Source organism: Leuresthes tenuis, unplaced genomic scaffold (genome assembly GCF_036924035.1).
Source record: "Leuresthes tenuis unplaced genomic scaffold, fLeuTen1.0.hap1 SCAF_16, whole genome shotgun sequence".
NCBI lineage: Eukaryota > Metazoa > Chordata > Actinopteri > Atheriniformes > Atherinopsidae > Leuresthes > Leuresthes tenuis.
In genome coordinates, this window is record NW_027325370.1 from 9121592 (window position 1) to 9136037 (window position 14446).

The window sequence follows — 14446 nt, forward strand, 5'->3', positions numbered from 1 at the left end:
ATACCAATATTTTTATCATGGCCTGTGTTTACACCCGAGAGTAGACTTGCTCCGTGCAGTGAATCAACATGCAAGCAATACAGCATGAAAAAGATATATACTAATAGATCATTACAAAATTAAGTAGTAAGATATGCGGATCATTCCAACTCAAATACATACGATCAAATGGGGGAAATTAGGGTATGGAAGTGCTTTTTGGGAAAACCATATGACCATATTCAATTTGATGGTAGCCACACTTTTGAGAAAAGTTGGTCAGGGGCTGGATTGCATCATCTTTCCTCCAAGACCACTGTAAGTGTTTGGAGGGGACCCGCTGCTATAGCTTTAAAACTAATCACATTCTTGCATGGTATAGGATTTCTGCTGCTTAACATTAACAGTTCAGACACTCCTTTGTTGTTATTTTTGTTACATGACGTGCCAAATGTGTTCCGCAGATGACAGGCGATGACCGCAGGGAGGCCATACTAACACCCATATTATTTTACCACAGAGCTATGCGGTTGTAATATATGCAGAATGTGGCCTGGCAAGGCCTAAATAGGAAGAAAAATAAGGTAAACCTTTAAAACTTGTATATGTGCATTAATTAATCCATAAACCAAATATTTCTGCGCTGTATGCTGATAAAAAAAAAAGAAGTTAGAGGATCACTGTCCATTTTAGCCCACCTGATGTTTATGATTTGCAAAAGGAATTTCTGATTTTGATTCATCCCGCCACATGGCAGTTTTCTGTCTTGAATCGCCTCTTTCCCATATTTATTAAAGCTGTTGAGCTAACTTCTGGAGCAGACTTTCACAGAACGGTTATTCTTTGTCCGTCAGGGGAACAGATCGGCTGTGGGAGGCTCAGGTCATTGACTGGGTCTCCCCCAAACAGAAAATTAGCAGGTCAGTGGTTTGGATTTAAATTTACATTGTTATTTCTGTAAATCAGAATTGTTAAATCAAGGAATACTGCTGAAATACGGTTATAATACAAGCTCCACTGCACCATCTGTTCTGTTGATGAAAAATGTCTGAAAAATAACGCAACTAGGGCGAAACATTGTGTGCAAGAAGTTATTTTTTGAACTGTGTTTATCTTTAACTTTTTATCAGGCATTTATGATTTCCTGCTGATATTTTGGCTTTGGCAGGTTCTTTATCAACCTGCCTGTCCACCTGGACTTTGTCTGGATGTGGGGAGTATGAAACAAAAGTAACAACACAGTAAAAACACTCAACAATAAAGACCTCAAAGATGAAGGGAGACAAAATATGACCTTATGACTGTTAACCGTGTTATTATGGACACGTAGTACGATATTAGCAGCTTCCAGCACACAGCTGGCAATAAAACTTGGCATTCAGCTCCCGCTGACACCCTCGGGATATCTATAGAGAGTCAGGCCACACAGTCACCTTGACTGCACCGTGTTTGTTTGTTTGTACAGTAACAACATCTGTGCCATTTTGCCAAAGCAGTCTCATATAACCGGACGCACTTGCGTTTTGTCCTGTTTGAAATTAAAACAATGCTTTTGTCATCATATATTGGCAGAGTATTGACATGTGAAACAATGTCTCTGATTGTCTTTTTCTTGTGTTTGTTTCTTTGCGTTTGTTTGCTTCAGTCGAGCGAGCAATGTCGTGTCACCTGCTGCATAATGAGGGTTGTGTGTCCTTTTCATCAGTCATGCCAACATAAATGGCCTAATTTAAGCTTGTGTAAATGACCCAGCCTGTGATATTTGGCACCGCCTCTCTCTTTGGCTTTTTTATTTTTTTTTTAACGTGTCCCTCCACGCCTCTGATGCACCACATTGCAAAGGCATGTTCATATATAGGAAAGCTTCGCAGACAGATTTCCACGTGTCATGACCGGTGAGCATTTAATTTGTGTTGTTCAAGGTGGTCACTTTGAGGTCCAAGCAGGAGAGACTGATCAGTTTCTCACAACTCAAAGAGACATCTGAGCCTAATATTTGACACTTTGACAAATGTAATCGTCAGAATGCAGCTGTTACATTGATGCATGAAGTGTCTTTGATTTTCAGCCAAATGAGTACATTTGTATTAATGCTTTAAGTACTTTAAAGTTCAAAGTTTTTTTTCTCTTTAAGGTTGTTAACAGCTGACTTGTTGTTACAGTTGTTTTAGTGTTGGAAATGCTGACATCAAGTGTCCATACATGCAATGTGCAGCTGCAAAAATATTTTAGTCCTTCACACCATCAGAGGGATTTGATTTTATTTCTTGTGTCACTATTTTATGGCTTTGCTTTGCAACTGCTTGTCCACCTCAGCTCCACGTTGCACTGACTTCACTTTTAGATCTCTCTGCTTTTATTTTGTTCATTTTTATTGGAACAGCTGTAGCGTCTAATCCTGAGCCTGATGTAAAAAAAGCTGGGCGACTGTGGGGGATTATAGTGTTTCGGTTTCTATTAAACAGTCACAGAAGGCGGACTCTGATGTAACCGTGAAAGTGAAAATATTATAACTATTTGCTGCCTTCAACAATACATCTTTCTCTCACTGGTTTGACCTATTGACACATGCACACATTACATTTCAAATGCCCAGAGCTAATTTACCCTTCCTAGAACCTTTTGAAAATGTTTCAAAGTTTAAATACTTAAATGAAATCATGATTTGATGTAGACTAAACTGTCACATTTGTTTATACTCCAGTGACTATTGAGGTAGTAAATATCTGTGAGTCACATGTAGTTGTTTTTTGTTCAAGCTCCAACTTTCCACCACAAGTTTCATGAGATCCAGATTAGTCATTATTTGTGCAATCCTGATAGGAAACTGAACACAAAGGAGCAATAACAAGCACTAAACCTTCTGAGGAGGTGAGAAGTCATGGATCTTTAGATAACTGTGAGTTGTATTTTAAGGCCCTGAACCTACTTTAGTGCACAGGAGATCTCCCTGCAACCATAAACTCACCAGGTTTTAGGAGGCCCAGTTCTATTTGTGGACCAAAGGTTTGAAAAGTACATGTTTGTTTTTATGTTGTTCAGTTTAGTAACTGCATTTATGCTAGTTTCAGTACTTTTAGACTTTCCCCATGTTTTATGTGAAAAATAAAAGTACATCCTGTTTCAAATCTAAGATTCTACATATCAGGAGATGATAAAAACATATCTAATCCTCAGCAGGTCTTAAGGGAATATAACCAGAGATGAACAACACATGACATTACATTGTATGACAACATTGTGTGATAAACTAGAGTGTAGAGTTCACCCCAAGGTCAGACTGTAGAAGAAACAAAAATCTTCCATCTCAAATCATCTCAGACTCTACAGGCCTCGGTTTGCATGTTAAATGTTAAAGTTCATGACAGACTGAACAAGCATGGTTCGTTGGAAGGGTTGAAGGACAAAGCCTCTTCTCTTTAAAAAAAAACAAACAAAAACATGGCAGCAAAGCTCAGGTTTGTTAAGTTGTATCTGAAGAAACCCCAAGACCCGTGAAACAATGTCCATAGGACAGACGAGACCAAGGTGGAGATGGTTCAGTCATAATACAAAGCAAAGTGTTAGGTGAAAACCAAACACAGCAAATAAGCAACGCACCTCATGACCGCCGTTAAGCACAGCAGCGCAGGGCGCCGTGTAGCTGAGTTAGTTTAACAGGCCGCCGCTGCACCTGGACTGGGTTTGAGTCCCGGCTCGGGCCCCTTACTGTATGTCATGCTATCCGTCTCCGTCCCCATTTCCTGCCAATCAGCTTTGAATAAAGGCCGCTGGTGATATTCCGGGCTTGTTTTGACTTTTAGACAGAACCTGCCTGACAGCTAAAGCTTTGCTGAAATCGGGTCATGTAACAGGATTGTGAATCATATCATACCTGTAAAAGAATCAAGGCGTTGCAATGGTCCAATCAAAGTTACCACTTCACCCTGACAAACACAAATGAACTGAAGCAACGTTGTACAGAAGAGGGGGACTTTTTTTTTTTATTTTTAAAACACCGTCTCTGCCTTCGTTTTTGCTGAATAACAATATATTGAATTGTTCAAATGTTGCGTTCCCCAAATTTTAAGACCGAGCGAAGACCAGAAGTTTCATTATGCACTGAAATATAAGACCTTAAGAGTTGTAAAAGGGTTTTAGTTTCTTTTCAATATGACTGTACACACTCAAACTCACTGCCTGCTATCACAGCTGGAAACTGGGAATGTGGATTAAATTTAATTAATCTCCAGTGCTTCTTAACTCTCTAAAGTGGATTAAACAGCAATGGCCAGAGTCCTCTGTGAAGAACAGAAGGATCACATCAGACCAGTTAAACGATCTGTTCTCGTGTCCCGTTTGTCACAGACTCGATTTAAAAGCACAACCAAAGCCGCTTAATCTCAAAAACATCTGTATAAATATCCATCTTGTGCATTTTTAACTGTTAAATTCAAAGGATATTTACAGAGAAACTGCCAAAAGAAAAGTTCACACAGGGTTAGTTTTTAACTTTTCAAGGCAGTAAGAGCTCAGCTCGAGATGCACTTGATCAACTGTCCTGAATAACAAAATTCAACTGGTCCTGCCATAAAAAAATTAAACATCTGTTATTAAGAGGATTAACTTCATCACATTAAATTCTTGATAAAACTACCAGTCAGGCCTAATATGACACAAAAATGTCTTTTCTTTTGGGACCAAAGGCTCTTTGAAAAACTTTTTCACATATCCTCAGGACAAACCCAGGACAGCAAGATGGAGTACACTAAAGGACCCTGAGTGTGGTGCAGCCATCGTTTCATCTGTGCTTTTCCTAAAAGGACGTCTGATGTGGAAATAATGGGTTTCAATGTATAATCTGTTGCCTCGGCAGCAGTGGTGCTAAGTAACAAGTGTGGTGATATCAAACAGAATGCTGGATGAAGCACAGCCCTTCATTTGAAATAATCTTTAATAGATACTTAAACAAATCTACAACAAGGAATATAAATCAAGTGGAAGCTGCAAGCAAGGAAGGGTAAGGTGTAGCAGAGGGCGTTCACATTCAACTGAACGTGCACCACTTCTGCACATTTTAAAAATACTAAACATGTCTATGATATGGCAAAACGTTGGCAAACCGACCTTCTTTTGTTACATTTGTGCAGCACTTTGTAGATTGTCGTTTTTCTGTCAGCATGGTGCTTTAAAACCAAAGTTTGCAAATTCAGGCACCCACAGGGCCCATTTCCCAAACCCCCAAGACCACCCCCCTCCCCCACAAATCTCATGAACACACACAAAAAAATAACATCAATGGTTCTCCGCTTTGTGCCACTGGGACCCAAGAGTCTGCCAACCATTACACAGGTTGCTCCCCATTCACTGACTTAAATATGTGCAAACCAGTGATCAACTGATGGGAGAGACTGAGGGGAGTTTAAAAAACACTCTTGGGCCTCAACAGCATGTGGATGAAAACTACTGCACTACAAAAAGCAGGAGTGACAACTGATAAAAACACATGTGCTGACAAAAGTTTCCTGCAGATGCATGCTACAAATAATCACAGTGACAATATCGTTTTGTTAAAAAAAAAAAAAAAAATGCTGAGAATGTTCCCGTCGGCTGCCTGATGGGTCACTTCTGCATCATGGAGAAACCTGACAGCGCAGCGAGTGGTCAGTACTGCTCCTCAAATGCCTCGCAGTGCTTTCATCCAAACTGCACTAAAGGCTCTCTACGGAGTGGTCAGCATCTCTTTTTTTTCCCACCCTTGTGTTGTCTGAACAGCAAATGCTTATTTAAAAACCAATTCTAAAAACATGATTATAATGCTCAATTTGCTGTTGACGCGAGTGTGCTGCCACCTTGTGGTCAGATAAAAGCAGTACACCACCGTGCCAACATTTCAAGTTAAATGTTATTCACCTCAGTGTTGTCATAGCACAGTACCATTTATACTCCAAAGGCTACAAGAAAGGAATGCATAAATGGAAAGAGTGTAGAGGTCACAGCAGAGGCACTGACCACTTATGTCACATCAACCAACAATCTGCAGGTGGTTCAAAAACATGGCGTCAGTCAGGGCATCGACTGGATCAGCATGTGCATAGTGCTCTGTGATTCCTGATTTTTATAGTTAGAGAAAACAATTGCAAAGAGTCATAAAAACAAGTTAAGAAAATCAAAAAGGAGTCCAGCCACCGACAGAAGCGAGCTTGCTGAATCACCCATGAGGCTGAGTCAGTCCCAGAGGCTTGAGTAATGCTGTCAGACGGGTTCAACCTAAGAACGATCCCAGAGAACGATGAGAAACAAACGAGGGCGTGCGGAGCATGTGGCCGCCGGCGTCGTCATTGGTAGAGCAGGTAGTTCTTGAGAGAGGCCGGCAGGGGCAGTCTATGGATTTCACTCAGACGGTCTCTTCCCAAGGCCACCCTCACCGAACGCCTACACAGGTCCATCAGAGAGAGGGGTTCAGCTGGGGGGGGGAGACAAGAGAGGGAGAGGGGTGAGGAATGGAATCCGGCCAAGATGACCGTGTTGTTTTAAGATTGTAGAGAATGTCTGGTTTTAAACTGCATTCAAGATGCAGTGAATATAATGGGCTGTATAAACAGAAGATGGGCACAACCCAAAAAAAAAGGTTTATTCTCAACTGTGCAGCTTCTGTTGCCTCCCCTGACATTCAAGGAGCTGTTCACACACAGAATGTTATACATTTTTTCTGTGGTTTCACTGAATGGGACATAAACCTTGCAAATGCAATTAAGACAATGTCTGTAATGCAGTTTATACGGATTAGTGGGGTAGAACGGGGAGAATGTGGGACATCTACTAATCTAATCATTTGTTTGACTGCAAGACTTTGAAACAAGTGACAAAAACACAGATGAAGACAAGGATTTCCCTGCTGTCAGCTAACAGTAAGAAGAAGAGCCGTCACATCAAACTGAAACTGGCTTCTGTGCATACCACAGCATGTGTAGCACAGGCCAAAACTAGGTCAAGAGATCGGAGCCGAATGTGAAAATAATGAGCCCAGAGCACTTGGGACGTGGTTAAGACATGTTTTTATATGTACCCAAGTTTCATCATTGAAAGCTCAGAAGTCTTTTACCAATTAATGAATAGGATTTAAATTGTTCGGGAGAAAAGAAGCAGAATCCCATTTTAGGAACTGTATCGAGTACAGTTCTGACCAGTTGGGGCAGTTCACTGGGAGATCACCATCTTTACTGTCTTAAGACCTTCTTTAGGTTAGGGTGAAGACACCCTGATATGGATTTAGATCTTCATGTCTATGCAATTTAGACCTGAAAGCAAGAATACAGATAAACTGGGGTTATAATATGTACCGCTTTATGTAACAGCCATACGGGTCTGCTACACACTGGCTCTGCAGTAATGCGTCTCAATTATACCTTGCAACAAGGCATCAACTTTTCCACCTTTGTTTATTGCATTAATAAATCCTTTCACTGGTTTAAGCACGCTCTGTACACACCATATGACAATGAAACAGTTGCTCATAATAATAGATTATCATGGCTATTTTAAAGGCTATACTTACGATCAAGTCCATTAATATACCGGATTCGTATTTCACAGTGTCCCCACACGGCGCTCACCACTGGGTACAGCTTCCTGCCTTTAAGTCCTCTGAACGCCACCCCTAGATAATGTCCATCCACTATATAACCCAGAGTCCCCTCATCCATGTCCAAGACGACTAAGAGGGAGTCTGGTATTATGAAGGTGTCATCTGGCTCGAGGAATGCTGGGTAGGTTTTTCCTGGGAGATTCTTGCCATCGTGGTAGAGTTTACTCCTGCACAAGTCCCAGCCCCAGGATTCAGCGTTGCTTCCTACCAAAGCCGTGTAGCCCACAGAGTGTAGCGGGGCGTCACTTGTAGCCACTCCAACAACCGCGTGCGTGCCCCTCTGACGCATGGCCCAGCTGATTTCCCACACGTGCAGCCCCCGCGTGTAGCCAACACGTCCACGAATGGCATCGGTGCTCTGCGCCACAGGGTGCCGGTGAAACACCAGCTTGTTGTCGTCCTTGACAAAGACGTTGAGGGAGCGGTCTTCGTTGTTCCACGAGTGTTGGACCTGGACATCCCCGCTGGCAGGTGGCATGTCCAGCAGCAGATCCAGTCGAGACGGCTTGCTTTGACTCAGGGTCTGTAGCTCCAACTTGAGGGGACTGAATGCCGGATCCCGCATATCAATGGTTTTAATGCCACCTGGGACCTTTTGCCCCATGCTCCAGGTGGTTATTGCAGCTCGTTCTTCCCCCTCCTATTCTTCCTCCCCCCCTTCCTCAAAGACAAACGGGGGGAGTAATCAGCCTCTGACCCTCTCCTCCACTGTGCTCCTGCAGCCCAGGACAAAAGTCTGGCATCCAGCGTCTGATGCAAACCGCCAAGGTGAGACGAGTGTCGTCTGAAGCCTACCTGGGCGGCCAGAAGAAATAAAGACACAAAAGGGAAACAAGTTAATCATCATCTAATTTTGTCTTTGGAAAGCCAACATCAACAAGTCCTAACAAGATTAGGAATTTCATAACTTCAACCTGAAGACAACAAAGTGAGATTTCATCAAACAGTATTTACTGGAAACATTACAGTTTACATCTAAACAGGAAATTCAGTAAATATTTCAACTAATTAATTTAAGGGGTGGAAAACAACTGATAAGCTGCAGGGCTGCAAGTGGTCTCAAAAGTGCCTTTGTTGTCATGTGATTCTCTGAGCAAACAGGAAGACGATAGTGTCCTACGTCCCAAGAGATCCGAGACATAAACCTAAGAACAGATTTACAGTGAAAGCAGAAAACATGTATGCGCTGGCCGTGACTTAATTTTCCACAGCCTCGTGAAAGCTGGCTGACGTACCATCATTATGATGCATTCATCCAAAACCAACTCAATCTAATTTAAGTCTTGAGCTGTTGAGCTGAACAGTAGGAAAACTGTCTGACCTCGTTTTTCCTTTATCAGTTCACCACGATGTCGAGCAAACCAAGACAGACGAGATCAACAAGTTTCTGTTACTCAACAGTCAAACACCCTATTTTTTTTTCCTCCTTCCAAAGATCATAAAGATTATACATGTAATGGGACTGGATTATAAACAGAATAGAGAAAACTGGTTCCAGTCAAACACCAGAGAGATTTTAGCTGCCGTGAACACAATCTTTACAAACAAGTTGCTGGGTAACGAGGCGGTTATTCATGCCCTATTATTCCAACATCTCGAGTCTTTAGTTCATATCACAAAAGAACAGAAGGTTCAATTTTGCATGATTTTGACACAATTACGCACTTGGAACTGGACAGAAATGTGTGCAAAACATTTGCGCGTTTCACTGCTTTTACATCTCCATTCTGGCTCGGTAACTGCAGAACCTACAACACGACAATACATTTTCACCTCAATTCAAAGCCAACGCCACACAAAACACACTTATGCATCAAGTGTTGGATCAACACAGTCTCCCAAAGATCTTCGTGCGTAGAAACTGGTAAAAAAAAAAAACTGAGGACTTTATACAGCCAAATGATTGCGATCAAAATGTTGGTCATAACAGTCTAAACCTGTCGCATTAAAGGGAGATAATCATAAAATCTAATGGCACTAATCTTGAAGAAACAAATGAACATGAATCTCTGAAAGAGACATGACTCCACGTCCTCTACGGCAAAACATTACTCAGCTACTCTGGAAGTGAAATATTCCCACCATCTCCAAATATAGATGGAAAAAAAGAAGTGTGGGGGGGGGGGTCAAACTCCAGTCATTTCCCTTTTATATGACCGTCTAGTCAGGGAGCAACAGGAAAGCGGTAATAAAATGTCTGGCTTTAGATTTTGTCATGTTTGAAACTGCAGGGTCACAGCTGCTTCGAGGCAGAAACTTTACAGTAAAATCCTGATGGATACATGCTTACTTCCCCAATTCCCACCACAATAGATCACAGCTGTAAAAAGGCACAATCACACAGTTTAATAACTGAGGAACCCAATCCTGTTGAAAACCACTTAAAGCCAAGTTTAATTTTGAAATTCAAAAGACATCTGACCTCAGTACAAGAGTATAAGAATTATAAAGTGACTTGTGGATGCAGGTGTCACTGCTGCACTTTGGTCCTCCTGCGTCTGAAAAGCAGCAACACTGCAGAAAGCATTGTGTAATGTGGAAAATTGTGCTGCTGGGAAGGCCACTCTAATTGAATTGTAGACAAGAGTTCATTGAGCAGTGCCTTGGCTCTTCTTCTAATGCAAGTAAACAACCATTTAAATGGGTCATGTCTCCTTAGTGATTGGAAAACAGGATGGAAGAAAAAGCCAGCAGCGGGTGGCCAGCATCTGAATGTAAACATTCTCCTTTTCAATGCCTGTCCAGCATTCAGGGAAAGTGAAACATGTTCATTTACACACTCTTTGAGCCAGGACTTTACCGTTCCACCTCCCAGTGCAACACACACACACACAACCAAATCACAACAGAACAATGAAAAGGTTTTCCCCACATTCATCTTGTACCTCAGAAACAAGCATTACCATTGGTACTACAATAAAAAAAGAAAAGGTGGCCTGTGGAGGGAGGTGCTTTGGGCTGGTTGAGCTTCCTGGGGCCCTGGTTTGGTTTGGAGCTGATTGAAATGCAAGAGGAAGGGCCTGGTGGAGGTGCTGAGCCAAGGAAACACTTGTTTCTCATGTAAGACTCAATTTAGACTGAGCCCACTTGAATTTAGCTGTTTGTTGACCTGCAGCACACAAAGTCGTGCATTTTGCTTTTCACCAATTAAAAAACAAACAAATAGAACCACTTGTTTTATAGTGCTTCGTACACTTTTCTGAACTTTGCTCTGTCCTGTTAAGTGCAATTGAGTAAGCAAAGTAATAAAGCCATTCAATAAATCCCACCTGTTTGAACTCGTTAATGCGTTTTTATTGACTCAACTGCAACATTTATGAGGCTTTAGTGTGCTGTGCTTCTTTTAAACAATTGTCTCCGTGAGCCTATTGTGTCTACCCTCGCCGTGCTAAACGTGGTGGACTCAAACATTTCCATTTAAAACCGTGAGGATAGTCTCACAAAACAGTGCCGCCGGCTACAGGCCCACACCGAGTTAGACGAGTTGAACAAACACGTCTCTACAACAGTTGAACGAAACTGTGACTCACAGCAGTTTGTACGCGAGTAAAATGTGTTGGCTGCTGTATCAGAGTACACTGCTCCCAGTAGGACAGCGTATGAGTACACGGAGGCCTACTATCCTGTGAGCTTGCCATGCTAGCCATTATAAATGCAACCTAATGTCCAAATAGGCTTTCGTCAGCTCGGTTATGGTGTGGTCAGGGATCGAAGAGCGTCCACGCGCAAACCGAGCGTGTCTGCCCGCTGTTTTGTAACGTTGTGGCCGTTTACCTGACTGCGTTCGAAACGTTTGTTACACAACAAGAAGCACCGACCGTTGGTGTTAGCACTCAACTCAGCGTTGCTAATGTTAACGAGGGGCAACGACGACAAAACAAGCCGCGTACCACTTCTACACTGGACGCTTGGGCAGAGCGACGGCTTGCAGACGTTGTTTTGCGACGGCAACGATATAATGTGAACAGAAACCGATGCTTCGGCGGCCACCGTACGAGCAGCAAACAAGGGGCGAGAAGAGCGCAGAGAGAACAGACCTTAGTAAGTTGTGAGGCAGCGGCACGGAAGAGACCGGGTCAGGCTTCTGAGGCTTCACCTACTTCATCGTCGTTCCTCTTTAGCTTGTCGTCTCACCTTTTACGATTTCAGCCTGGGCATGAATAAGGTGAAATGGTGATGGCTGCTCTAACATCCCTCGCATCACGTGGTAAAATGCTCCCAGCTGCTACACCAGATTAGGACCTCCCCATGACGATCTGCAGCCTCACGGAAGATGGCTTCATGTCGGTTGTGGTGATCGCGCCTTATAATTGTAGAGCGTTCATTTCTGCAGAAAACAGGTCCAAGTAGAGTCATATCAATCAGTGCACATGCTCCTGGTGGATTAAAGACAAACACCCATCTGTTTCTGATGGAGTTAACTCAACATTTTCATGTTTATCTGCTGTTTTACTTCTAAATTAATAACAGCGATAATATCTTTTACATTTCAAAGTCATTGAAATTAAAAATAAAAAAACTGCCTGCATAACTAAATCAACTAACTAACTGGACACATTAAGAAAATAGATTCATATGTCACATGAATATTGGTTAAAATAAAGCTAAAATACCATAAGGTGTTGATAACATTAAAATAACAATAAAAAAAGATCTGAGATATTATCATATTTTAGATTAGACAACAGTATCTGGCACAAAATACAAAGAAAACACAATATTTCTATAGGGGGAAATATGTGTAAGCAGAAAGTGAATTTCATTCATTTGTAGGATGTTGCTCTGTTTGGAAATATTCTTAGTATTTTCTGTTAACTTTCCTATTTTCTGTGTTGTGGTGGTGTTTTTGGTTTTTATCTATTCGTAGTAAAAACACCTCATCTCATTTGTCTGATCTCACCCTCTGTCTCCTCCCTCCACCTGTCTGAGACCCAGAGATGTTGTCAGAGGAGACATAAAGCGAGCATACCCTTGTGTTTTCTGTCGGTATCCTTGATGTCTGTTAGGGCACTCCTCATATGTAAATCCCATCTGGTAAAAACTGGATTAAAAGTACATGTATACTATGTCACAAACATATTTAAGTCTCATCTGTTAGAAATAATTAAATATAACAGCATGCTGCAGCAAAGCAATGGTTTGGTGATGTGTCAGGCGTCACATTTAACGTTGATTTAAAGTGACAGCACTGAAACAGGGAGGCCTCATGTTTGTTTAATGCCTCTCACGTTGTGTCCTCTCTCCGCCTGTCTGTCCTTGTCTCTTCTGCTCTGATGGAAAGGACTAAGACGCAAGGAGTGAAGTCAATGGGAGGAGTCGAGTGTGCAAATTGGGACATGGAATAAGGGACCAGTCTCATTTGTCTAGTTTGTGCCTCTTCTCTTTCTGTCTCCTGCATCCAAAGAGTGCCGAAGAGGCGATAAGCAAGGACACATCTGTTTCCTTTGTGGAAGTCTTTTCAGGCTCAGCGAGGTGTTTCAAACTGCATGAGAATGAAATGTTATGGCAAACACGTTTAATGCTCGTCAAACAGCTGTATACTGTAACAAAAGACTGTTAATTGATGCAGATGTGTCTCATATCATATTTAACTCACATCAGCTTAAGATGGCAGCTCCAAAACAAGGACGTCTGACTTTGATGTGCACCTTCTACCTCACCATCTCACTCCTCCCGTCTCCTCTGCTTGTGCCTCTGGTGAAAGAAGTGCGGATTAGCATATCCGTAACATTTAAACCTATTTACAACATTAGTGCCAGGAGAGATATCTCCTGAGATACAGTTTCCAACTGTATCCCCACCACATAATGCTTTTGATCGAGAGTTATTTCAATCTAACAGGGTGCACAAGGTCATCACACAACCACTATGCATTCATTGTTTTGCTAGTTTTATATTTGTCTTCCATGAAAACAATTTTCAATCAAAAAGGACTTTGTTATGTCTATAGTACTATTAGATGGTCTAGGTTTAATCTGACAGATCAGGATTTTTACGGCAGAATACCTCTGTTTTCCTATGACTGGTGTATCATTGCACAGTAGCACAAGCATGACTTTAGTGGCAGCACCAGTCAACCATAAGTGTTCACGCACTGTAACACTGATGCATTTTGTTGCTCAGCTTGACCTTCAAGCCATTCGGTCTCCCAACTAATGATGTCAGTGAATCGAGATCGTCAACATGGGCCGCTGCTGATCACATAGACGCGATCATACTCCGCTGCCTGACACACTGAACCCTGGGGAATGTCAATGAATGTTTGTTCACTGCCGGCTGATTTGGACTGAACAGTGTGATACAGTCACTTCGAATTTTTACACCTGACAATGTTGATAAGCAGAAGCTCCATTACTACAAGGTCCAATCATAAAGGGAACAGCAACAAGTACAGTCATTTAGTCTATATGAGTGATGACCAAAGTGAGCCATTAACAGCTCCTAATTCAGTTTTACTTTGTGTAGCCGACACTGAGCGTTTTGCTCTGAGACCTGCAGCCCAGTCTGAGTCAGAGCAAACACATGCAGCAATTTTCAGGGAATCCTGGGAAGTACTAGGACATCGTTGCCATCTAGTGGACTCTCTGGAGCGCACACCTCCTGCTTGAGGGTCCTGCACAGAACTCCACTCCATTCATTTAGAACACATTCAGAGCAACGTTTAATTCCTGGAGGAATCTTGCAGTGCAAAATGCACACACACTTATCCAGATCAAGTACTAAAAGCTTGATTCATGAGCAGTCAGCTTTGGGATGAACATCCTGCTCTTAACTTCCCTTATGCCGTCTGTCCTCGTGCATATTTTCACATTTATTATCTGAATTATCTGCGACAGGGAC

The 14446-nt window shown here is 42.1% G+C and overlaps 2 protein-coding genes across 5 annotated transcripts in view; both read right to left on the bottom strand.

Annotated features, from left to right (window-relative positions):
- The window catches only part of LOC140271377 (uncharacterized), a 160849-nt gene that overhangs the window by 15039 nt on the left and 131364 nt on the right, over positions 1-14446 (bottom strand). The gene's annotated exons all lie outside the window — the stretch shown is intronic.
- The window catches only part of spsb1 (splA/ryanodine receptor domain and SOCS box containing 1), a 225925-nt gene continuing 216373 nt past the window's right edge, over positions 4895-14446 (bottom strand). The window contains exons 1-3 of one of the 4 annotated variants that reach the window (XM_072366575.1): positions 11644-11852; positions 7517-8397; positions 4895-6424 (exon numbers count right to left, since the gene is read on the bottom strand). In XM_072366575.1, coding sequence (XP_072222676.1) covers positions 6297-6424; positions 7517-8210 — 822 coding nt within the window. In that variant the 5' untranslated portion in view covers positions 8211-8397; positions 11644-11852 and the 3' untranslated portion in view covers positions 4895-6296. Of the gene's footprint in view, positions 6425-7516; positions 8402-11213; positions 11359-11643; positions 11853-14446 lie in introns of those variants that run through there. The other 3 variants (XM_072366574.1, XM_072366577.1, XM_072366576.1) reach the window with 3 other exon arrangements.